Here is a 26,849-nt window from a genome sequence, read left to right as displayed (position 1 = left end):
CCTTTTACCTTTTAGAATTCATAAGATATTAATATAATATTATGAGATCCCATTTACCCAGTGAAAAGAGTTTTAAATACTTGTGAGACGAGATTTGCATAGTCTTTATCGTCTCAAGTGTGCAAATATTAGTCTGCCATTCGTCTTTCTTAACGCGACTCGATCGCAGTTAAGACGCATGCTTTACACCTTTGCAGAACAGTGATTGATGAAATCTGATTAATGCGTTATTATATCGTGCATCGAGTTATTTGAACGAATTTATATGGTGGTTTCGAAAGCGATGAATCTGCGTGTGAAGTTATGGGGGACCATTATTATGATCATATGTAAAACTGGCGTTATTGCAGTGACTAACATAAGAGAAGAAATTACGAAGATGATTCTCTCTCTCTCCCTCTCTCTTTGTATCTCGGGACCCAGAAATTACCCACCTGGGGGCATTAGCAGGGACAGAGGGACAAGCGTCCCACTGAGTGGTAGAGCGTCGGTGAAACGGTACGACCCTCCGTCCACCTTTATCTACCCTCTCCCTCTGAACCTGAGAGGAGGCCAGGCTCTTCCAACCCCCGGGGGTCGTATACCTGCAACCGATGTACTTAACATCTCGTTTCTTTTTTTGCGAACGCATCTTCTCTATCATTTCATTTTATAGAGTCCTGAAGCAGCAATTATCAATTTCGTAAAGTAAAGTAACATATATGTAGGAGAGATTACTTTAAAATATCAGAATAAAATGAAAAAGAATTTCTCCGAACAAGTATTTAGTGAAAGTTAAGAGATAAGTATATTTCTTACTTCTTTTTAATACATTGTCCTTGTTATTTGAAATCGTGTAATTGATGCTCTTGAGGTTCTTTAAAAAAAATTAGTCAAATAACCACAAGTTGAAATACAATAGTGTTAACTAAAATTATATTTTTATAGTCTGGCATCTTAAACTAGTCTCTCCCCTAATTAGAACATGTAGAAAAATATATGTATATGTATCGATTAGAAATTGCAGCTAATCTTTTCATTTAATTAAATACTTCAGGATCCTCTAGCTTGATTGTAATCACACTGGTGTCTCAATAACTTTTGATTCTAAGCAATATGTCTTTTTTTTATAGAAGCTCAAATGCAATACATAATAGTATCGTAATATTTTTTATCCTGTTATTATGTGACAAATATGTTATTTGTGTCTGAGCTTTTGCTCCAAAATTATAAAGAGAGAAATTTAACAGGCTCATGTGTATGCGTGTGTGTGTAGCTTTATAATAATAAATGCATCAACAAGCTGATCACTAAGAATAATTGCATTTGAGTCATCTTCAAAGACTAAATTTTCATGCACACATTACAACAGCCATCACACACTACTATCTGATCTATAACAATTTGGATATTCTACATTTCTCTATTCTGTGCTATAACATGCAAACAGAAACTATATGATGGCAAATATTACTATTATTCAACTAATACAATATATGTAGCAAAAATTAAATGTTTACTATTGTATTTCAATATACTATTTAAAAAATCGTAATTGGCTTTATATTGTGTTACATTACGACTGTTTAGAATAATTAAAACAATCTAATATAATTATCGTATTAACGTGTAAATAGTAAACAATTAATTTTTACGATATATATATATATAATCGAAATCTAAGGAGTAGGAATTTAAAGACAGTGTCTCTCACACAATGCGATCACGTAATCGAGATATAGAAACGTAACTTACTTCGAACATGAACAGGTACAGGAAGACTTTTGCGTCGGTTCCACAAACGTCCAGGTTTCAGGTTCCGTGGAAGATTCTGTTTTGGAAGCGGACACTGGCGAACTCAAAGTACATTCTGCCCACACGCGTTCTGGCAATTCGGTAGCTGCGCTTAATTCTTGTTGCGTTAAGAGAGGTCGTTCGCAAGCGACGGGACTGCTCGGCGGTGAGAGAGGAGTTTCGGGTGGCGTATCATCCATATCCGTAACCAGGACGTAACAAGAGGGATAACGCATACGCACGCCACCGACGAGGACCTCCACGAGGGGCGGAAGCCCGGTCTCCGGATTGCTGCCGGTACTGATCGGATAGAAGTGTTTCCATTCTTCAAGAAGTTGACTATCCATACGGCTCACTTGACCCGTCAATGTGCCCGCCAATCCGTAAGGGGCTAGGATCACTGTGGAACAAAAAGTAAGAAGAAACGTTAATACGCCGCTGATGAATCAGCAATCTAATTATGCCAACACTACGATTGATGGATCTTTCTTTCTTACCCTTGACACCGGATTGAGAGGTTTGGGTACGTTGTAGACATGTCTTTGTAAGATGTCGCACCGCAGGATGCTGCCTAACGTCCACACTCGCGCACACAGTACTTTCTCCGTGGACAAAGAATGCAAACGAGAACGACAGGTGGCTGCTGTAAAAGTAATCGACATATGAGACAATTTTAACGCATTTTATATAGATTTCATATAGATACCTTCGTGATTGTTGTTTCAAAATCAGAATATTTGTATATTTTCTTTATTCAATTATTTTAGTATTACATATATACAAAATTTGTGTACTTTTATTTTACGTTAAATCTCTTTCGCGTTAAACACTTATGAAACTATCAGATACATTTCTGAGTTATGACGCATGAATATCTAGACGTCCCGTATGTCACGAATATACCTGGTTTCATGTAATAAGGTATATACGAATATAGAGTATATATTAGGTATACTTTTCCCTCTCTCTTACATAAGGGAATATACACATATTTCCGAAATAAAAAAAAAATAAAATATTCATTTCTTAATAATTATTGAAATGCTGTAGATGTTAAGCAAACGTACCTGCTGCAACGGTGTTTCTCGTAGCCATTATAAGGTTGCACAAACCACTTTCCTAAACGAACAAAGTCACGGGATAGCAAACACCGTTCGATCAAGTTATGCAGAGCCTTGAAAAGAAGTGACCGGCATTCGTACGACAATCCGCTTTCCCAAGAGCCCTGCTCACTTTCTGTAACAACAATAAACAGTAAGATTGTAAAAAAAAAAGAGAAAGAAATAAAAAATAAAAAAGGGAGACCACTCTTCAGATTGAGTTATGACGTTGCTCTTTGTACAACGAACAACGTTAAAGGAACTAGAGTATTCTAATGCGCGCTTCGTACGGACGATCGATTTCTAAAAATACGCAGAAATACGCGGTTTTATGCTGTTGCTGCTATGTTCTAATTAAGCGGGAAGAAACAGGATGTGTCGTCTGTCAACGTCGCCAAAGTACATTGTATATTTCCGCGCGACGATTACATATTTAATTATCACGGGGAGTCCTTATTAATACGATAGAGGCAAATGAAATCCGGTTCCGGATTAATTTGTTTTCGTCGAACGAGCGCGCGCATCCAAAATAATGGCGAAATTTAGCGTGAAAGTAATGCGGGATTCGCGTATAAAATCACGGCGCGAATCGCGCCGGTGAGCGTTTCGCGGAAGGCAGAGGAGAAGTTGACCGAGAAAACTGAAAAGTTCTAGAATCCCGAGTCTCGCTAGCTCGGGCTAGCTTTCCCTTGATTTTATTCTCACGCGAACGCTTCGAAACGCTTCGAAGAAACGCGAGTTTGTGCCTGCCAATAGCACGTTTCATTATACTATGTTACATTCCGCTAAAAATTTACACGTTCAAAGAATTATCTCTCTCTCTCTTTCTCTCGAAAGATCCACGGGTATTTTTTCCCCAAATTATTATGTAGGATATATAGAAATAATTCAATTTGCATAATCGCGAAATTAACGTGAGAAATTTCAATGATATGAGTCGACGTCTTTTATGATCACGCACGTTCCTGTACAGCAACGCGTTCCTGCACCGCGTACATCGTTGAGAATCACTGGGTAGGAGAGAACACGTGTTCTGTCGATCGATATGACCGGAGCCTGAGGGAGTTGCATCTCTCATGGACCACTAGCCGCGGTGGTCTCGTTGCAGCCTGCGTCTCCCAAAATCCCAATATTCATTGAGAAACAATATCTTTATCATGCGCAACAATAATATATATTAATTCTTAAAAACAAAACGCAATTTTTTTTTTTCCATCGAGAGATTATTCGCTTCACGCGTAATTTTCTGATAATCTCTCTATTCCGATATGAAACGATACCACGCATCGGACAAGAGAGAGATAGAGATAAGACGACGAGTTACAATTACATTCTCTCTCGCTAGGATTACGTAAACTAATAATATTCTCCCCTCGCGAAAAAAAAAATCGTTATCCGATAAGAGACGCGCGCACGACAGACGCGGGGCGACAGCTTATCTGAAATCTGTACACGAGCCTGTACTGCGAACGATCAGCTTTGATTCTACAGCGACAGAGCGAGAAAGAAAGCGAGAGAGAGAGAGAGCCGTCGACCTCACCGCGATGCTATACGTTTTTAATCTTAACGGTTCGGCCGGTTAGTCGTCGTTTTGCAATTGGTGCACTCCGGCGCAGCGCGATGCACACAACACGGTGGATCTATACGTTGCGCGCTGCAACGAGTTGCAGACAAGTGCATGGTTCAGCGACCCCGTGTCGAGAAACGCCGCCGGGGCCTCTGGTCCGGCGCGGCTCGAACAACGTTGGTCCGTTGCACGGCGTTGCACCGCAACCTTTTCGAACAAAAGCACAGAAGGGAAGAGGTCATCCGAGGATCAGGACACCAGGATGCTCGAGTGTTAAGGATCGAAGCGCCAGTAAGAGTTATAGTGTCTATGAAATAAAAAACAAATTAAGCGACCAATTTTACTAACCATTCTTATGGCCAGTTTCTTCACCTCCGGTTAAACTATATCTTTGTTCTTAAAAAGGGACATATAGTTCAACCGGAGGTGAAGAAACTGGCCATTAAGAATGTTCGATTTTTTTATTTGTTTCATCTGTCAAATCAATGTCTGATTAATCGCGTATTGCTCAAGTTTTTTCGTATGTTTATCGGCTTGACACTACGCAGACGTCTTCGATGCAGACGCCATCCTGCTCCGATTTCTTTTTATTTCAGTACGACATAAATATATCGCTTTTACTGTGCGAAAAAAATTGTAAAATGTAGAAATAATATGTTCGAAATAAATTTATTAAATTTGAAGCGGCAGCTTATACATAATAAAAATAAATCGTTTGACTAATTAAAGAAATAGCTCTAGTTGTAAGTGATAATTTTATGTATAATTCACGAGGTAAGTGCGTTTATACACGTTGCCGAGTATCGCGGTAATCTAAAAACTAAGGCGAGTTTCACCTTAATCGTGTTTTTCTTTTTTTTTTTCCGTAGTCTTTAACGTTGTTGTTTCCGGTCACCCGGATATATCGATGGAAAAAGATACATATTTTACATATGTATGTAAAGCAATACCTCGTGCCCGTCAAGAGCGCGTTTACAAATCCTCTAATGCAATGCGGTCCCTTCGTGTCTCTTACGTGTCGAAACTTCCTCTTGGAAAGTACGTAATAAAAGTTAGCTTAGTCACGGTTTCCTTAGGTTTCCTTAGGCCGGCGTTAGGTAAAGCACCGTACAACGGCGTATAAACACCGCGTAATTGCTACTTCCAAGTCCTCTATGTAGACGATATACCGCAATATCGCGCCTTAATTATTATGAATTTAGACTATCAAGAGAGCTCGCCTCTCATCGACTCCTCTCGTCGACGAAACAACGATTCGATCGATTATCGATTTTATTCATCAAAATCTGCTGCTTCAAGATACGATAGCTTACTTATTATGCGATAAGAATTTATAACGACTTGGACAATGCTTTGGAATAAACAAATTATACGAAATAAAATAAATAAATAAAAAAAAAATAAAAAAAAAAATAAAAAATATCGCGAGGTAGTCGAGCTAACCCCATCCTCGACTTTCGGGACGAAAGGCGGAGATACATATATATATACAGGTATACTCACCGCAGGCGATGAGCTCCGGCGATACCAGGCCGGAGAGATCGGGTTCCTCGCCGTACCAGAAGATCCAGAGCTCCTTGGCGGCGGTGAGGGAGAGCGGCGGGGGCGCGGGCGAGGGCGCGATGCCCAGGTCGAAGATGCCAGCCCCGGGCGCCGAAGCGGCGGCGTTGGCAGCGGCCGCCGGGCCGGTAGTGGCCGGCGTGGCGGCCACTCGTCGCCACACGCACAGAATGTCACCAGCTAAACATCGCGAGAAACTCGACAGCACCGGGTCCTCGAGAGGGGTGCCACCGAATCCACCTGCCACTTCGCCCCACACGAGCTTTCTCCATTTGATACCGCAGAGGGATGTCTGCAAAGATAAGAAGAGCGACGTTAGTGGGTGATTTCGCCTGTAAGACTCTTGAACCATTAGAGCTCTACATATACTGGAGTGAGCCATCAGCTCTGGTCTGTTCGTTTTAGTTTGTACAAGTTCTTTTATAGAAATATAGAGTTGAAGTTGGGATAAACAAACTCGTTGTACACCACAGGAAAAGGACAGATGTAGGTTTGATGGCAAGTCTGTCTCACTTTATATTATAATGGGACTAACCAGAGCTTGATTCTCTTTGGCACCAAGCAATCATTAAACCTCTGACAAAGATAAGCCTTACTCCTACTCTTCGATGGCTCACTCCAGTATATATAGAGCCCAATGTCTTGGACGTATATTTATTAATAATCATGCGAAAAGAGAAGAGGGATATATTAGAGATCGAACGATATCGTTTGTGTGGATTATTTCAATGCATTGTTAATTTTTTTAATTTTGAATATCGAGAGAAATATCAAGTACCATAGATATTTTACTATCTATGGTCAAATATAAGATAACATTGACCATGACCAGTTGGCAGCTTTATAATGCGAACAAAGATGTTAAATCGCACGGTAATAAATTATCCTTTGAACGCGGCAAAACGTGCATTACCCAGTAAAATACACATATGTAGCGTATTCGCACGTTTCTTGATCGTTGAGAAAGCAACATCGGGTCGGTCCTTGACCTTATACGCCAGTGTTTCTATTTGTCACGCAATGTGATAAGTCGTTAATTTATTCAAACATACGTTATCATATATATATATAATAGTAGTGTTTGCGATGGTTTCAGCAAATAATTAGGCATGCGCAAGGGCTAATTGCTCGATTGATTAATCCATTTCAAGTTGTTCCACCTAACATATTTCCGACCCATCTATTCACACATTTCGATCCTATATTAAAAATTAAAAGCGACTTGACCTTATAAAATATTCAATATCCCGTTGACATTACATCACTCGACTTTAATCGATGCATCATAGTAAAAATAGAAACGTTCGTATAGCGAAACACAAAATTTCTTGCAAAATTATACATTCTAGATAAAATTCTTTCGAGAGTGGGATAATGTGTCAACCGCTCTTCAACAACTTTCTCTGCGACATAGATTTATATTTCGAGATGACCGTTCATTTCACTTTTCACTTTTCTTCCTACGCATTATTTATTGACGTTTTCTTTCAAAAATCAATTTTTTCCTTCGGTGTTTTCACACATTTCTGGTTTAGCTTGAAGAGAGACCAAAGTGAGAATTGAAATATTAAGTTTTACCGATACTTGAAATAATTGTCATTCCAGATTCACGCATTCGCATTCAGACTCTCTTCAGGTTCTTCTCTCTTCACTTTAGCATTGGAGAAAGAAAGGTCTCGTTTAATTTTTCGTAGTATAATACGATGCGAAAGATACGTTGGCGCACACCGAGATTTTTTCGTACTAAAAATAACATACATGTATAGAATCGATCGCAACATATAAGGTCAAAGCCGTGATCCAGATTCGCTCGTATTTATCCCGTTGCATTGACGGAAAATCGCCTTATCTTCGTTAACAGAAGGGAGAGAGGGAGAGAAAAAGAGAAAGAGAGGGAGTCCATTCACCCCGATTTGGTATCTTCATCGTATCTGATTCGCGCGCTTTCCGCCGCCGCTGCTCGTCGAGATTAGGTCTCTCGTCGCGCGGTCAGCGGCGAATCATAGAGTCGATAGACGCGCGACGCGCGTCCATAGAGTCGATCGTACACACGCGTGCGCGACGCATTTCGCGCCTCGTTCCTCGATCCTCGTACGCGCGCGTGAACTCGGACGATTAGATGACAAAAGCAACGACAAAACGTTTAATAAACACGCACGCGAGAGCAGGACGTAATTAAATATACGTACGCTCTCTTTTTCATATTAAAATTTGGTCGATTATAAAATATCGGGGAAATTTCCGATCTTCGAGAATTATTTCGTCTCGTCACAGCTTCCAGCGCGCAACACGTAACATACCTATATGATGTATTACGCGCGTAATGTATGTCACGTGTGCGTAATCATATGAAAATTTCCAGCAGTGTTTTTTACGGTTTAACCATTCAATATGTACATATATATTCTGGAAAATGATGGTGGATGTCGTGCGACGCCATTGCCGATGCATTCGTGGGCTCGGACCACTTTGAAGAGAGACGTAAACGCGCGCACGCGCGCGGAGTGGGCGCGCGCCGGCGGTCCAATCGGTGCCAGGCGTCTTCTTACGTCAGAGAACCAGCTGACATAATCAGAACGATTCAAATGTATGTACAGCCACCGCGCAGGCAGGTAATAAGATCTTGGGGATCGTAATCGGCGAAGATTAACATCGAAGGAATTTGACGTTGCAGGAGCGCACAGCTGTTTGAATAAAATTATGTATGCATAGAGAGTATCTTATCTTCACACGCAATGCTTCTGTCATTCAGATTCAATAAATAAAAACGATTGCTTATGATCAAGGTACGACCTGATTTGAATTTGATTAGATTCGAGAGCAGTTTTTTTGCAATATGTTAGCCTAATTTATTTTTGTTAGAAAAGTATAATAATAGCTGGGTAAAATAACATGCGTCGATTATTTTACGATGAAATAAAGAGAGGACGTCAGCGCTCTCTGCATTGACCCCGGTCATATATATTTTCGCTAGCGGATGTGTTAAGTTTCGTCGAAACGTGGCGACCGATCGATAGGAATTTCCTCCGAAAATCGAGGGCATCGCCTTTGGAGACGATTGCGCCTGGCAGTGACTGGGCCAGGATAGCTTCGCGTCGAGAAAGACGTTTCGCCATTATTTTCTCGTATCTCTCGAGGCGGCAAAAAATGTAGAAAAATTGTCACGATTCAGATTATATTTTTTTTTTTACGAGATGAATTATCAACACAGCCAGCACATCGTTCATCGATGTAGAAGCGATCGCGAGAGAATGACAGGAGAATCTCGGATGATTACGCGGGCTACCTCTCGCCGTCCCCTCGTGGCGAGGAGATCTCTTTCTCGAGAGTGCGTGGTACGTGGCGGCCGAGCCTCGTGGAGGCGTAACGATCGGTCGATACGCTCCGCGCCTTCCGCGGAGAGGACGAGCACAGCATATCGCACATTGTCGGAAGGTAGGGACGTCGCCCGCGTAGTGGCGCCTGTTACACACTGATGCGATATACATATACATATGTACGTGTGTGTGTACTATCACGGTGGCGAGACAAAATATTCGCGCACCGACCGCTCCGACGAGAGAGAAGGAGGAAGAGAGGAAGAGAGGGGGAGAGAGAGAGGGGGAGAGAGAGAGAGAGAGAGAGAGAGAGAGAGGGGGAGAGAGAGAGAGAGAGAGAGAGAGAGAGAGAGAGAGAGAGAGAGAGAGAGAGAGAGAGAGAGAGAGAGAGAGAGAGAGAGAGAAAACCGAAGGCGCCCTGTAACGCTACGGGGCTGTCAAGCCCGCTGATCAATACAAGCAAGGCGACGTGCAAGGCCGCCCGCGTGGGCTCGTGCGTTCGACTCGACTCGGGGAACCCCCATATCCCCTCGAACCATCCGTCCACGCGCGCCACTGTGCCCTCTCCTCCCTCTTCCTCTCTTTCTCACTGCTCCTCTCTACCTTTCAACAGCCTCCACCTCTCTCGATATTCTCCTATGCTCGCTCTCCCTATACCTTTTTCTCGCGCGTCCACAGGAAGATCCAGCCGATGGTCAACAAGTCGCGCGAGATTCGCATTCTAGACTGTGTTGTGTTAATTTAGTGGTTCGGGGGATATGTTTCAATATATGGTCATGTAAGAAAAGTATGCGAAAAATTTCGAATCTGTAAACAATAATAAACTCCGCGTGTATCGCGTACTCGCGAGTATATCGTACATATCTATAAACTTTGTATCGTAAAATAAAATTATATCGTTATATCCTCTATAAAAAAACAGTGTATATCAAAATGTCTATTAACAAAAGAAAACGAGTCAATTATTATTGCGAATAGTCTCTAAACATTGCAAAGATGATCGCGCGTAATTTATGCGCATAACGTGGTAATTTATTGCGCGGTACCACACACAAACCGCAATTCCGCCCGAGCGGAAAATTAACAGGTATCATTATCGACAATGATAAAGCACGGAGCGAAAGAAGAGAAAGAAGAAAAAAAATGCGCGAGTCGCAGGACGACGAAGACGGGAAAGACACGCAGCAGAGAGAGAAAGAGTCTCGCGATTAAAATATCTCTCAATATGACATATTATCGATGTGGGGTATCCCGCATTCTATTTTTATTGCGCTGCAACGTATTTACGGTACTCGGAGAGCATTCCTCTGCCTGCTGCTATAGATTCCCATTTCTGTTACTGCCCTCCTTACGCCCGCCGCCGTTAAAGCCGCACGAACATTACGTCGCGTGCGTGTGCGTAACGAGGCAGAATTCTCCTCGCGAGCGAGCCGCTCGCTCGAAAGTAGATTCACGGATTCTCGCTACACAACCGCCTTAGCGATCCTGGCCTGCCACGGTAGATTCCTGCACAACTTGACGTTCTGTTTCTATACAGGGTGTCTCGTGGCGACGTACGTCTTTCGTCTGGAAAGTCCTCGAATTCTTTCCATTTTCCCTCCCCGATAAAGTTTGGGCTGGTAGAACTCACCGTTATCATATCGACATCGAGTATCTTTCACCTCGAATCTCGAATTAAATTTACTAGCTGCGCTGATCGGAATGTTCCTGTACCAAGGACGTAGGATGCGCGGTGATAAAAGAAGGCTGTTAATTAACATTGAAAATGCGTTGGGCGTTACTTGTGCACGCGAAGCGCAAAGGTGCGCTCGGCGAAGCCGAGATTGCTCGATACTGGATGTTGGGATCTAACGTTCAAAGACGACGAGCGAGTTTTCCGCGGGCAAAGGCTTCTTTATCGCGTATGCAAACGTATCGGCTCGCGCTTCTTTTTATCGGATCGTCCGATATGCAGCTTTATGCAACGTAACTTGTCTAATTCTTTCGTGTGAGAGAGAGAGAGAGAGCTTCTCGGAGAGGAAATCGGGATTATCTCTGCAGGACAGGAATATTTTCCGAATCGTTGACAAAGAACGAATTCTCACCTCAAAGTTATTCCATTGTACGAAAGATTAGATAAATTACTGTATTGAGTTTTAGGAGAGAGAGAGAGAGAGAGAGAGAGAGAGAGAGAGAGAGAGAGAGAGAGAGAGAGAGAGAGAGAGAGAGAGAGAGAGAGAGAGAGAGAGAGAGAGAGAGAGAGAGAGAGAGAGGATGTTTTTCGGAGCACGACGCGATGACATTTTCAAGTACGATGACGTGATTATTATGTACAGTGAAGCGTAACGATTACTCGACGATACGAACGAATCGGTCGCTAACTAGTTAGTGAAGTTTAGAACGAACGGAGAGAGGTTAAATAGTCGATGATCTTCGACTGAGAGAAAACGGATCGTCGATGCTGTAACAATAGATTTCATTGTAGTCGCGCGACTATTTGGCGCTAGTCAGTTAGTTTTCGATACAATGCTTAGGGATTTTTAAAATTTTTATTCCGTCATGAATTTTGTATAAGTATACTCTATTCTTCCCTTTTTTCAGTCGCAGAGTTTCGAGGTTGGGAGAATATATATGATAATAAATTTAATAGTAATTTATCTTGTATATACATAAAAAATATGAATAAAATATAAAATGAGATACTATGAAATTATTTTCGAACGCATTTACATGAGCGTGGAATTGAAAAGGTTACGAGGGAAATATATCCTTTCAAAATGTGTGTTTATATATATATTTTCAATAGAGTATTCTGCATACGCGGTCATTGTAAATTTCCATTCTATATCAGTAAACTGGTTACGACTAACTCGAAATTCACTCCGTTTATCCCGTAAAACCGCAGAGTATTCGCTGCAAGAGGCTTACATTATGCATCGTGCGTCATTAGTAATGTCAGCTTTTATTCCATACTGTTTTCTTTCATGCTACAAGCACCGCTACGAAAGATGCTTGAATGCCTCACCTTGAAGATCAGGCTGCTAACCGCAGCTTTCTTTTCGAAAAGGAGACACGCATCCTCCGCGAGGACTTCTAAAAAAAAAAAAGGAAAAAAAAGGGGAAAAAAAAACGCAAAACTCTCCTTTCGCTACGGAAGAATGGGACATCTATAATTTACGGCGACGTGGGCGAAATGCACATTCGAATGTAATAGCCGTAATGCAATAGTCTTGTCCAGATTTCGCAATTTCGCGATACACAACACTGATTTGATATATATATTTGTGCTTAATATTCAAAGTGTATATACCAAATATTATTAATATTTATTAAAATCAATGTAACTTGGAAACACTATTCATGTACAAAATGCATGTATATGCATGCAGCTATGTTACGAATACGTCGATAATGAATATGCAGTAAGTGCTAACAGACTTGTTTACAAACTGTTTACGAAATCAGTATCATAAATTTGTTAAAACATTGCGATTTACTGCTGAAGCGGTCTTATAGAGATCTTTTTTCTAAGATTTGCGACAAATTTCCTAGGGAAAGCAGTCTTTAATGATATATTCTGAAAAAAATTGAAAAAGTGCAAAGGAAAATTTAACACAATCTTGCACTAGAAACACTTTGATGATACATCCGAATATTAAATCGATCGGTTATAGATTTTTTTAAGAGAATCGTGCTTATAATGAAGGACACCCTGTATACCGTTCGCTTCTTAATCGGTCACGATATCCTCGCGCGCGTTCTATTTTTATGCCGCAGGGATCTCGAAGGAAGGAACAAGGATGCAGCAGCAGCAGCAGCAGCAGCAGCAGCAGGAGAAGAAGCGCGTAGAAACGAAGAAGTTTCGAAGACCTGAGATGAGCAACCAACCCGACTCCGGCCGTTGTCTCAGCGGGAAGGAATAGGTCGGGGGGACAAAGGGGGACAAAGGGGGACGAAAGGGGAACGAGGGGGAGCGCAGAAGAGAACATCCCCGCGCGCGTCGCGCGTCCCTCAAATCGCGGCTTAGATAGTTTTAAAATTTGCCTCGACAATCGCCTTTGTGCCCCGAGCTGCGCAGCACTTTGGTCGATTCCACCGACCCCGCCGGTATATTTTCCTCGGAAACCGTACGCATAGTAACGGAATCGCCGCCTTTCATCTTGCGGACTGCCGCCTCTTTCTCGGATTCCTTCTTTCTCTCTCTCTCTCTCTGAGATGGGGGTACGTGGACTCGCGGTCGCTCGATATTTCTCTCACCGTGAGATTTCCGTCTCTTTTCCTCGCATTATTTATCTTTAAAACGATTAATTATTGATCAAATTTGACCTAAATTCGTGTGGATCTATAAAGCGAACGAACGATTGTGATATGAATAATTTTTACAATCACGGGGGACTGTCGACAGGCGCGAAACGCGAGTAACATCGTTTTATTATGGGATGTATATTATAGCGACTCTCGCGATAACGACATCAGGACTCCTGTCAGATTTGAACGATTAATCCATTTGACACTTTAATGATTATAAATATAATGATCGGACAACAATCAGCGAGTCAGCGTGTGGTATGTAAGTATGTATGTATGTATATAAAGAGCATCCTTAAAATACATCTTTATCTGTGAGTATGTGTATATTGGAAACGAGAGAAGATGATCGAGCATTTCTAAATACGGCAATGTCAATACGGCAAGTCACTTATGAATAAAAGCACCGTATCCGAACACTCGAGCCAGATGGAACGGCTGCAATCGATCGCGTTTTGTAATCCCATTACAAAAGGTGATCACGAATTATAAAACTTATCAATTTCGAGGTAAAGATATGCGACTAATATAAAAGTTATCTAAATGTTCCTTGCAATTTTGTACGCTTCTCAAATATTCATAATTACGTTATTAATATCATTATTATTAATCAAATTAAATATTTGTGTCCTGTCAAATATCTTCTTGGAATTCTATATTTTTTCCGCTACGCGGAGATTAATTTCTATCGACAAATGAATACATATTTTAGTGACAAGAGTGTACGAAGAAAACGACACACGTAAAGGCAAAGCGAAACTCGACTCGATGTTTCGAGGCTCTTCTATAGTTGTAACTCGCGTCCTCGCAAGAGTCGGTGCAAGGCTTTCACCTAGACTGGGCGGGGGACCCCCCCGATCCGCGGCTTCTCCTACTGTCTCTCTCTCTCTCTCTCTCTCTCCTGCCGGAGAGCACCAGTTTCAGCATAATCTAGCCGACTGACTTGGTCGGTGCCGCGAGGAGACGCCGCGTGTCTGACGTACCTACGCCTGGCGAACGCGGGGAGTCACTGGAACGTTACGACGTGGCTGCGTAAAGTTGCCCAGCGGTTCCCAAACCGGCGCGAAAAACGCGACACGGAATATACAGGGTGATCCTTCACTAGCGAAACGGGAAGCGAATAATCCTATATACACAGAGAGAATTTTCTCTTATTGTTAGAATTTACCCGGAAAGTCATGATCGTAGGACAATATGGTAGGGAAAGAATTTTATGAGAATTTCTCTGATTAATATTTATCACAATAAAAAATAATATCTATCACAATAAAATATAAAATATGTTTAATTAATTTTATTATAAGTATGGTCAAATTAATCAAACGTATTTTTTAAATTCTTTCCATACCATATTGTCCCACGATTATCATGATTTGCAGGATAAATTCTAAAAGAAAATTCTCTCTGTGTAAAAAATAAAAACATGCAAGCGATTTTTTTCTGCACGACGGTTTACTTTCGAGAAACTCTCGGATTTGAAAATTAATAACATCTTTTCCTTTGCTATCAGCTTGTGTATGTGGGCGATAGATTGATCAATTTATTTCAATGACAATGATATCAAAATATGAATAAAAATAAATGTGCAAATTAAAGTGAATCAATTTCGAGCAAGAATTCATGTCTTTTTACAAAGTTTTTCGCGTCATCGATAAGCTAAAAATACAAATTTCTGAAATAATTTGAAATTTAGATGATAGCTGTTAATGCTCTCTAGGATTGATTTATCTAATACTTCAAAAAATTTGAACAATTAAAAAGAATTTTGGAGGAGAATTTGAGATCTCAAATTTTTGAAAAATAAGAAAGTGCAACCACATTAATAAATATTAATTTTCTAATCGATAATACGTCAAGCGATAAATAGATTAGCGTGGTGCATTTAATTAATCACTTCTGATGATTCACGCGTGAAACGTATGTCTGAAATTTTCAGAATTATCTGCTGAATAAAGAAGAATCGATCGACCCGGTTGATTTCCACTATAGCACGAAATGTAATCGCAGCACAATTGCTGCCAGGAGTTGCTGCGAGTTGCTTGAAGAAGAAGAAGAAGAGAAGAACGTATGAACCGACTCCCCATATATGCAACCATTAAATTGCACCTTTCGAGCCGACGCTACCTTGTGTTATTGCAAAAAGCGACCGCAGCTATGTCAAGGATGTCGATTGGGCCAAAAGGAGCTTCAACGACGAGAAATTTCACTTTGGTTTAATCGACCGGCGAAACGTTTCGCTAAATAACTACGCAATGCGTTTTTATTTTCGTTCCGATGAAACGCAGCTAAATCGAATCCCACTCTATCGATGCTTCAGCTTCGCGAATCGTGGGGGTCCAGCGAAAATTCTCGCCAATGTACACCAATCAACCCCGTATTATCACCCGGCATATATGTTATAATATTCCGTCGCCGGATTAATTCGATTAAGCCTGCGATATTGACCCGATGTTGCTCGTCGTCAATGAGCCTCGCTGTCTCGTAATTGAGTACCACTGTGTGAGAGAGTATTATTCTTACGTGCCATACCGCTCGAGTTTTACTCGCGAATACATATAGGACCGTAAGCACAAAAACCGCCGCGAGCGATTTCTTCGTAATTCTTCCCCGTCGGTGCCGGGCTTGTAAGTTGTGGTGTGTACATCAACGACGTTACACGTTGCCTTAATTAAGACCAATGGATCGTTACGTGTTCCGCGTTGTCGGGCTCGACCTGGGACAATTCTGACGTTTATGACGCGAGCTTCGTCCGAGGAAGATGATAAATATTTTACGCGCATTCAAATTACTTGTGTATTCTACGAATAAGGAATTTTAATTAATTGAAAGAGAGAGCTAGTAAACTTAAAATCTGAATTTTCGAGCCGTCGCTTGTGTTATTAGTGTTTGTTGCATGGAAATTGCATTCACGAGAGTTAAAAAAATATTTTATCTACTTTAAAAACTTGAAGAAATATTTATATTGTATAAATAAAATTAATTGTGAGACAATGAAACGCAAAGTGTGCGGATGCAACGTTTGCTTTCCACTTTTCATCGAGTGCGCTAAAAGTCCTAAATAAAGTATATATCGACAAATTACGTCCGAATACTCAGAAGTGTGACTTCACGCAAATAAACTTGTGATATTTACGTATATAAATATTAATAAGATGAGTACAATCGGTCGCGCACATTCCGGAAACCAGTCGCGCGAATTAATTTGCTCGAAAAAACTACTGGCGCGAATTCATTATCAGTAAAAAGTGCGATGTACAAAGATACGATTACAGATAATATTTAACGTTAAGTCGAACAACAACAGATGTATATAAAATACATACGCGACTGTTAAATTCATAATTTATTCGTTTTTAACGAAAAGCTCACATAACGCTTTTTCCTTTACAAGCGTAATTAATTATTCGGGTCATTACTTGCGACTGACATCTAATTAAATCGTATTAACTTCTGGTATATATTCGCGCTGTTATAAAGAAAATAACAGGGATGTCATTAGCCATTGCGATCAAACGGCTTTGTTGGATTGTGCGCGTGGACTTATATATTATCGCGTTAATGAAACTACATGAACTATATTTGCTGCTTTGTGGCGAGAGAGTGCCGAATTAGCTCGCGGCGTGGTTTTCATAAAGCTCCGAAAAAAGCTCACCGCTTTGTCGGAATCCGATGAAACGTGCGCCCGTTTGAAATAATTTCCAGCCAGCGTTTTTCTGCGTTAAATTAATGGTGGTTCTTTGTAAAAATTTATTGTCACAGACGCCGAATACGCGGACGAGAATAAACGTATATGTATTATTTCTTGTGAAAAAAACGTGTTTATCTGGAAGACGAGATAGAGGGAGAAGGCAGAGAAATAATCGTCATGTTAATTTCGGACTATGCGCCGATCGTATAGTACAGCAAACTGTCAGTAAATAAGAGGACATGTTATTCGCACGATTCGCCAATGTGCAAAAAGAATTGAACTGATTTCTTCAATGCAGCGGTCTCTCGCTCGATAAATGCTCTTAACTGGCGATAAATGACGCGTTTTATCGGAGCTGCACTCCGTGCGAGAAAAATTGGACGGACACGCGTCTTCGTACAGTGCAATTTCGCGATCGAGTAACGTTATATCAATGTATCGCATTATTGCATTTTTTTGGAAAAGGTATTTTGCCCGAAATCGCGCGTATGAAAAGTTCAAATATCGGTTCGAGAAAAAAATCTCGCGCGCGTAAATTAATTTCAGTGTAATTCCTCACTCTCGAGTCTTCATTCATAATATATAATTTAATATAATACTATCTATTCCCCTTGTGATTTTTCGTCAGATAAAACTATCCGATAAAATTATGCTAATCTTATAATCGAGAATCGCGTTGTTAAATTGAAGATTTATTTATTAGTGTTCTTTATAGATATTATTATTTAAAATTTGGCCTTTTTCCTACGCTTCTATTTATCATTCTCCTATATAGTTTCTTAATCTTTCAAATTTTCATACGTATCAATATTTCCTTTATAATATTTATATGATTATTTCTATTATTTTTCGTATATTGTCATTTTTGATGTTCTTTCCAATATAATCTACATTTACATAATTTTGTATAAAAATATTAACCGTGTCGAATTTATCTAAATATCTTTGTCCACCGCTTTGTAGAGTTAACATATATATTCATGTTCTTTACATCAATTATGATTTTATATTATGATATTATATATCTAAATTTGCACATGCAGAAATATGCTGCGAGTCGAAAAGGACGTGAAAAGAATCATTCGGTCTTTCGAGAAGGTAAATTTAAAATCTATTGTTCAGATCGACGGTTTGGTTCACATATACATATATATGTATACATGTTTCGTTGAATTTCGTTAATTTTTCGAAAAAAATCCTCCCAGCCTTCGTTACTAACATACGCAGAACTTATTCAAGTACGTTGACTAGGTTCTCCGATTTTCTCTTTCATGCATCACAATGTAACAATAACACCTTGAAGCCGCTTCGAAAGAAGGAAGGCGCGTCATCCGTTCGCAGTGACGTTTAACCGTACTCTGTGGGAACGGTCGAGAGATGCAACGAGCGGCAGAAAAGTGCGTCCGCCTCGTCGCCGTCAGCTTGTGTGTCGGGAGTAGGTACGCGCGTACCTGTAGATATACATATATACGTGTGTGTGTGTCGGCACGCACGAGCGCTCGCTCGCGCAGAGAGTGGAACAGAGAGAGGCGAGAATCGCCAAGAGAGCTTCCTTCTCGTTTACTAGATAGACAGGTAGTAGAAACACGCGTATAAACGCGTGTTCGTCGCGTCTTCGAGGAAATAATATTTCGCATTTTTTCGTAAATTTGACGTATACACAGAGCGAGACTTCTCTGTCTCTAGAGACACAAACAAAATCGCCTGACGCAGTTTTTTCATTCCACGGCGACGTTTCTTTCGTGACAAGTCGCGGAGGCGAAAGGAATGTTACGCGACAAGACACGATCTCCGCGAATCCGTTCTCGCGCCGCCTCCGATCTCTCTCTCTCTCTCTCTCTCTCTCTCTCTCTCTCTCTCTCTCTCTCTCTCTCTCTCTTCTTCCTCCCGCGCTCGCGAAAAAGAGGCTCTCCGAGAGAAGCGGGAACGACTCGACGAATTTTCTCTCTCGGAATTTTCACTCCCTCGAAAAATACAAAATACCCACGGTTCTCTACCGAGAATCTATGTATCCTTCGCTTTGCACGGAGAGACACGAACCCGATATTACACCGAGAACGAGAGAGAGAGAGAGAGAGAGAGAGAGAGAGAGAGAGAGAGAGAGAGAGAGAGAGAGAGAGAGAGAGAGAGAGAGAGAGAGAGAGAGAGAGACGGCGGGACACAGCGTGCCTGTCTGTCTGTGTTCTCGCCCCCTCTCTCTCTCTCTCTCTCTCTCTCTCTCTCTCTCTCTCTCTCTCTCTCTCTCTCTTCTCGCGGTCACTTCTCCTCGTTCTCCTTCCCCTCTTCTCACCTCCCACTCGCTCGCTCCTCGCTCGTTCTCCTTCTCTCTATCTCTCTCTCTCTCGCGCGTCAACTCTCTTTTTCTCTCCGTTCTCGTACGGCGTACCGTAAGACTTCGGGGTGTGACGTGAATCAGGCATGACATTGGCTCGACACAACAAAACTTCAAATCTCACTGACGTATGTACACACGCACGTATGAGGCCACAGCGCGCAGAAAGCGGTGGGAGGAGGGGAGGGGGACAAGTGTATTTGGCGATACATACAACACACGAGCGACAACGACAACGACAACGTCGACGATGACGGCGACGTTGACATTGACGTCGACAATGATGAAGAGTACGGGGAGGGGGAGGGAGGGGGAGAGAGAGACGCACACATCGCACGCATACTCTCGGGGCCACGGCGAATGTATAATCGTCGCAAAATTTAGGTTAACGTTCGGAGGTGGTCGGCGCTCTCGCTGTCGCACGTACTCGCGTCGTCGGCGACGTGTGACGTACGACGAGAGCGGCGAGATGCCGGCGGCCACCTAAGGACTCGCTCTCTCTCTCTCTCTCTCTCTCTCTCTCTTTCTCTCTCTCTCGCTCCGTTCTCCAGCGTTCGAGGTACTCGCGACGCGGGGTCGGGTCGATCGGAATCCACACACGGGACGCACGTCGTTTCCGAGGGATCGCGTATCTCTCTCGATCCGCGATGAAAGAAATCGCGCTAGGCGTTACAATCACTCACCAGCGCGAAGAAATTCGTGTGGCAGTCCTCCAGGCTGGCGCCGTTGGTTTGATGCGATGGATGCGTCATGGCTTCTCCATTGTACGCCGTACACGCATTAGTCTAACACTCTCGGAGCCTCGGCAAGCCTCGGCGCCGATATTCCCCCGGGTCACACGAGAAATCGCGGAACGGCGAGGCCACACCGCGCTTATTCACTCGACTCGTACATTTAGGAAGGTTTTCACTTCTCAATGGCGACCGTAAAATGGCGGCGGGCGGCGATGGGAAACAACAAGCGCAGCCGCCGGGTGCGCCCCCTAAAGCTCACTGCCGCAGTTCTAGTTGCCGTCGACGGCTACCGTCGCTGCTGCTGCCGCCGTTACCTCCCCCACCACCACCACCACCACCACTACTACTGATACCACTGACACTGACACCGCGACGGCGACGACGGCGACGACGAGCGTGAAAAAGATGGCGGCGCTCATCAGGCATGGCTCGTTCGCCAACGCTTTTAGAAGTACCTCGGCTATCCTAGCCGCGAACACGGTCAGTGAACAACTCACGGCACTCTCGTAAGCGCGTAGATACACATACGTCACTCGCGGTCATATATCTGTCATGCGCGACAGACAGGAACGACTCGCGTCACCGCTAATAACGAGATCATCATCCTTTATTTTTTTTCTCTCTCTTTCACAGGCGCGTCGCGATATCGCCCGGCACAAGAGCAAAAAGAACAACGTCAAACTGGTGGCGAAGGTCGGCCAGAGGATCGAGTCGGCCGGGAAATCCTTGGCCGCCCGCGGGTAAGCACGATCGCGTCCAATTTCTCGCGTTACAGCTGTACGGGAAAATTGGCGTTACGTCGCGCCGCTGTCCGACTAACGGGAGCCGCACCGCGGCCATATTGCCGTCTGCCACCACCCCTCCGCGCGTCGACCAATCGTCGGACGAATCTGACAGGTGCGCAGGGCCGTATCGATATCGCTCCCCCTCCCTTATTTATATCGAGACGCTATATATGACGGAGAAAGAACAAATACATATCTCGAGAGAGTTTGAACTCGATCTTAGGCCGGTATTCATAGTCCGTTCTTATATTTAAGATCGTCTTAAGACCTCGTTTAACCAATCAAATGCTCGCATAGCATCTCTTGATTGGTTAAACGAGATCTTAAGACGATCTTAAATATAAGAACGGACTATGAATACCGGCCTTACAAGTCTATTGCGATTGATCGACTCGCGGACTGTTTACGTTTACGCGTTTCCTTCCGCCGTGTTTTCTACTATGTATTGTTCAGAGTTCAAAGATCGTGACGCAACCGATATCTTTCGAAACGTAGTTGGTTTAAAACATGAGCGAGGAGAATAGCAGAGGGAGATTTTAATTCTCATCTACGCGATACATCGAAATAATGGGAGAAATGTATAGTGATTCTAGTTTCCGGATTCTGATGATACATTTTGTATTCTCGTAATTAACATTGATCAATTGATACTTTCAGTTAATATACATTGACATGACAGACGATCGATTGATTTCTCTCGAGAGCTTTCTTGGAAAATTACGACAGTACTTTGTGCTTACGATAATTGTTGATGAAACTAATGAGGTCAAGCGTTTTACAAGTTTCGTCCGCGGGGCACCTGGATGCACTAAAAATACGGCACCGCTTGACAGAGAAACAACACGCGTGGTGGCAGCACCGTACAGTCAGCGGACATCGATCTCCTCCCTCCTATCACCGCATCCCGCGTCTGACCCTTTTGTCCCTCGTCGCGTTGAATTTTTTGTTCGCGAAAGAGCAATCTCTTCCGCGAAAAGTTCGGCGCGAGTCTTATCGTGATAATAACCGCGCGAGAGATTATGTCGATCGCTGATAATATGCAAAATCGGAGAGCTCGTAGAGAGCGAGAAATAATGAAATATTTTTAATACATGAATATATAATAAAAATATTTTTCCCATCTCTTTTTCTTTCTTATTTCGAGATTTTTATTTCAATGAAAATGTATTGTAGGAAAATTAAAAAAATTTATTGTTGCAAACGTAACGTCATGTCTTGAACAGCTGATTAATGTGTCAATTAAAATTTGAGTTATTTAATATTGAAAATAATCGAGACGATACAGCTATTTAAATATGATTGATGAAATAATTTACAAAAAAATAAGACGTACCATTCTTTTAGATTTTTGAGGCCGCAAAATGCTTACCAACCTCCCGAAGATGTAGTCGAGAGGATTGACAAAATTTGCGAGGATCAGGCAATTTCTACGCAAGATGACACAAAACTGGAAGACCTTGTTCTTCGTTTCAAACTATTTGTCGCCTGCGAGGAGGAATTCAAATGTTCCATCCCGAATTCGTTGCTTCACGCAATCGAGACTATCGGTTAGCAAAATTCTTTTTTTAATATACTTTAAAATTGATTAATGACAACCGATAATAAGTATATGAATGTCGCATGTAGAGGACCTGAAACAGTTTTATACGACATCAGTGGACGTTAAAACACCCTACGAAGTCCTCGGTAGGATAGAATTGCCCAAGAACTTGCACATCCAACAGGAGTATCATCGATTCCATCCAGGTGAGACGTCCTTTAGAATTTATAGAATTATTGCACTACTTTATGACATACGTGTACAAGTACTTAAGTGACAATATTTTTCTGATAGATACCGATACATTATTCAACGGTCTGACGGCCTTCCCGAAAAGTTCCACCCTTGTGACCGGTCTCAAGTACAAAAAGAAATATCCCGGACATAGGCAAGAGAATCCGTGGTTGGACGAGCAGATGAAGATCTAAATAATCTATTTGTCAGATATTAAAAACGATTACAATGTCGCAAAAGTTATCGTTAGATAATAAATTTATTAAACAATGCAAGTTGTTTAAATTAATCTATTGTCTTCGTAGTTTTTCTAAGGGCGACTTGCTACAATTTTTATATTCCAACCATATTGCGTAATGTTGCATTCGTGAAACATTTTTGTTTTAATTTAACGTTTTTCTGTATTATATGGACACATTGACGTTTTCTTTGGGAAAGACATTTCGGAGTAAAATGACGTGTAAGTTTTGATTGTACACATCGTAGGCAAAGCGTATGTCATCGCGTAACCACGGATGCGAACTTCTCCGATCGACCCATCGGACGCGCGTAGCAACGTATTCCGATGCAGTCTCAAGGTAACGAACAGACGGAGCGCGATTTATCCAGCACAGTGTGCTACAATATTTGTACGACTGTAACAGCGAGTGTATACGTCGTTTTTTAAAGAGCGATCTATTATAATCGAAATGCCCGGGATTTCGAGCGCAACCGGTCTCCTCTCCGCGCGAATTCGACCGATTCGCAGACCGAAACCAAAGGTAAAAAGAAAAAAAATATGCTAACGCGTGTTACTTTATATGTCAGCCCTTCATTATTTATTACGAGATCACATGTACGTAGAACGTGGAATTATCGGGTTGTACCAGAGCGGCGCCATTCGTCCTTCGACCGTTTGCCGGCCTCTTTAATCCTTATCCTTACGGTTGCTCGGTGCTGTGCAATCATCCAGCGGATTGCGAGGCGAAAGAGGTGGTTCGACGTGCTAAGGACACATGGGTAAAAAATTCATCCGCCGTCGTCGAGAGAGAGAAGACAGTATTACGAAATCCCATTAGAGTGATATAAAACTCTAATGTACCTCATCTATATTTTATACTATAATACAGTGACAATTGTGTGACACGGACAGAAAACTGTATTAAGCAATTTTTGGCGAGCCTAGCGGAGAAGTTTGAATCAAAATTTATTACCTTCTCTCCTCGAAGAATTTACGTATTCGTTTATTGTCATGTAACGTTATCTCGTTCCATTTTTTTCTCTCGTTTCATAATATCAGGCAACCGAGGGAAAAGCTCTTTTGCTGCCGGAGGAGATGGAGATGATACGGACGAGTCTGTTGGCGGTGGGCGCGGGCGGGAACAGAGGCGAGATGGTGGCTGGAAATGTCGGAGGTGACGGCGGTGATGGTTACAACGCCGAGATGACTGCTTCGGCGGTGCCCGAGGAGCTCTTCCGGAAATACACGGAAACCGATTCGCGACCTTTGACCCCGACGCCCACGCTCGCCAGTGGTCCAACCGCATTAACCAGCCACGCGATCCAGGAGGACCTACCGGTGACCTGTAATCCGCGCGAGCGCACCACCCTGATCCTGGATCTTCGAACCAACTCTCAGAACCAGCAGGTGGTCGGTATTAGATGCATTAGTTTCGCTCGACGAGTTATTGCTCTGCTACTGTCATTTTTTTTGTCACCTTTCTTGTAGATTAATTCTATCTTTTCCCTAAAGTAAGAAGAGTAAAGAGTAAAGAATATTATTAGCAATCAATAATATAATTTTATTAAATATTAAAATTAATTAGTAACAAATAAAAGAATGATATAACAATGACGGTACAGAATAGTGAAGTTATTTTTCCGTGATATAAAAATAATAAATAAATTACTTTATATATCTCATAGTAGATGACGATCGCGCTTTAATAAGTAAAGTAAAAATTAAATTAAATTTTGAAAAGATGCGATTATTGAAACTTTGAAGAAATGCCTAAATATTTTGACATTAGAATCAGTTGTTCCTTTATTCGAGATGATCGTCCTGTAGGCAAATTCGTTCGGATTTTAGGAAAATGAGACCTTTAGCTGGCACGCTCTTACGCTCGAGCTACCGCCGATGCCTAGGAAAAGCGAGATATTTGTCTGTAAGCCGATCTCGAGACCGCCACAATTAGCAACGGCACCCGCGCCACCTCCTCCGTCACCTCCCTCGCCAATCACCGAAAGATGCGAAACGGTAAGTATACGATCCATTATCTAGGAGCTGCTACTTCCTCTTACGCGTTTGAGATTTTACGTCATCGGAACAACAATGTTACTGCTGCTTATACACGGATGAAAGAGCTCGTCCAAGAATGTGGAGGAAGAAGCCGATAGCGGCAGCGAGCAACCGGTAATTATTCGAAGACGGGGAAAGCGATTACGTAAAAGAAAGTGTAGGAGGGGCTCGACTTACGGCCAACAAACGGAAGTTCGCGATCCGCTCGAGCCCACGGTAACGCAAGTTTCGCAGATCGAAGACGGATCCCGGCGGCCATCGTTAGTATTTACAAGAATATGTATTACAAACAATATATTTTTATACATTTATATATGATATGCGCGACAAGAGAGAGAATATTGAATTGAAAAAAAGAAATTTAAAAAAAACAATGTATAATAGGGTTCATGTTGATGTCGATAATGTTGACGACTCTACATCTTCTAAGAAGACGCCCGTACAAACAATGAGTCACACGATGCCTCCGAGTTTTCTCTCACCTGACATTCTGAAACATTTATGTCGAGAGCTAGATCGCGATAAGGTGGAGACGGAATTCTCGATTAAAGTAAATATGCCGAGATCTCTAAATTTACTAAATGTTTAAATACTAATTTAATTAAGTTATTTTAGAGACGAATCGCCTTGGAGGAAGCGTTACGGGTAAAAGGCGATGCTTACTCAACTCTGCGCGGATCTCGCCAAGCTAGCGCCAGCCTGTTGACGCAAAATGCCCCCAGAGTATTTTCTCGTCAAGCAGTGCGATTCGAATTACTCGACAGTCAAAGTCTTCGTGGTACGTCTTACAATTAGGGTATCATTCATTAATGTATTGTCGATACATTGGAGGGGATGAATCAAACAATATACTAAAACAAGTAACAAGTCTTATAAAAGATATTCCTCACACACTAAGTAAAGCTCCTTCGATTTTCTACACTTTAGAAATAATATCTAATCTATATTTATATTCGTGTATTTTACCTGTATTATTTCATCGTGTTTGAATTTATTCACGCATCGTGGTGATATGATGGTTGCAGGATTAACGCCGCTTCGATACCTCAGCAAGCACGTGTACATCACGTCGGGAAGGAAACTGATATTCGGTCGAATATTTAACAGATTCAACGAGGAGGCGTTGCACAGTGTGCGACGCATTTCGTCGATCAGCGTCGAGGAAGCTCTTCAAGAAGTGATCGGGAAGCCGTTGACGGACGAGCAGCGATCCTATCTGAAGTCTGTGATAGGAGAGATAACAGACTCGTTGGACTTTAGGGAGTGGTGTGGTTTGTGCGCCGCTGTCGAGAGGCTGCTGTGTCCTCTACCGCCGAAAACAAGCGATCCACCAGCCTGGCTCGAAAAGGCAGACTTCGAAGCTCTGGAACGAAGACTCAAGTCAGCCGAATCGGTGGATACCACGTTGGCATTATTATTGAAGGAGATTCGTGACAGATAAAATATATGACGTGTGTTTCTCTTATTATACATGTTTTTTTTTTATCACAGTGATCGCTAATGTTATAATGTTTGTATCGTAAATCTTACGATGAAATTTAATATGTTATAATTATTTAACGTAAGCCTAAAAAATAAAACCTTTTTCATGATTCTACAAACGATTTCTATATGTATATATGTATGTATATATATATATATATATATATCTCGA

The 26,849-nt window shown here is 42.0% G+C and overlaps 3 protein-coding genes across 4 annotated transcripts in view; 2 read left to right on the top strand and 1 right to left on the bottom strand.

Annotated features, from left to right (window-relative positions):
• Skd (mediator complex subunit skuld) overlaps positions 1-20,614 on the bottom strand; it is a 29,740-nt gene extending 9,126 nt beyond the window's left edge. Inside the window, exons 1-6 of one of the 2 annotated variants that reach the window (XM_083052243.1) lie at positions 20,308-20,614; positions 5,944-6,292; positions 2,841-3,009; positions 2,271-2,416; positions 1,735-2,173; positions 435-584 (exon numbers count right to left, since the gene is read on the bottom strand). In XM_083052243.1, the coding sequence (XP_082908369.1) occupies positions 435-584; positions 1,735-2,173; positions 2,271-2,416; positions 2,841-3,009; positions 5,944-6,292; positions 20,308-20,376 (1,322 nt within the window). In that variant the 5' untranslated portion in view covers positions 20,377-20,614. The remainder of the gene's footprint in view (positions 1-434; positions 585-1,734; positions 2,174-2,270; positions 2,417-2,840; positions 3,010-5,943; positions 6,293-20,307) is intronic. The other variant, XM_083052244.1, reaches the window with a different exon arrangement.
• A 79-nt stretch (positions 20,615-20,693) lies between these two features.
• Mrpl50 (mitochondrial ribosomal protein L50) lies at positions 20,694-23,192 on the top strand. The gene is made up of 5 exons (XM_083052268.1): positions 20,694-20,838; positions 20,992-21,098; positions 22,488-22,690; positions 22,770-22,889; positions 22,978-23,192. The coding sequence occupies exons 1-5, from the start codon at positions 20,764-20,766 to the stop codon at positions 23,109-23,111; spliced, it is 639 nt and encodes a 212-aa protein (XP_082908394.1). The 5' UTR covers positions 20,694-20,763; the 3' UTR covers positions 23,112-23,192.
• LOC145944136 (uncharacterized) lies at positions 23,188-26,775 on the top strand. The gene is made up of 9 exons (XM_083052274.1): positions 23,188-23,495; positions 23,587-23,678; positions 23,761-23,916; positions 24,197-24,547; positions 24,986-25,153; positions 25,259-25,455; positions 25,580-25,745; positions 25,811-25,973; positions 26,221-26,775. Exons 1-9 carry the CDS (start codon positions 23,483-23,485, stop codon positions 26,634-26,636), a joined length of 1,722 nt encoding a protein of 573 aa, XP_082908400.1. The 5' UTR covers positions 23,188-23,482; the 3' UTR covers positions 26,637-26,775.
• Positions 26,776-26,849: the final 74 nt, after the last annotated feature.

The sequence above is a fragment of the Prenolepis imparis genome, unplaced genomic scaffold, assembly GCF_030444845.1.
Source record: "Prenolepis imparis isolate NDT839.2.m4 unplaced genomic scaffold, iyPreImpa1.0 SCAF_12, whole genome shotgun sequence".
NCBI lineage: Eukaryota > Metazoa > Arthropoda > Insecta > Hymenoptera > Formicidae > Prenolepis > Prenolepis imparis.
This window is presented reverse-complemented; position numbering and strand designations above follow the sequence as displayed.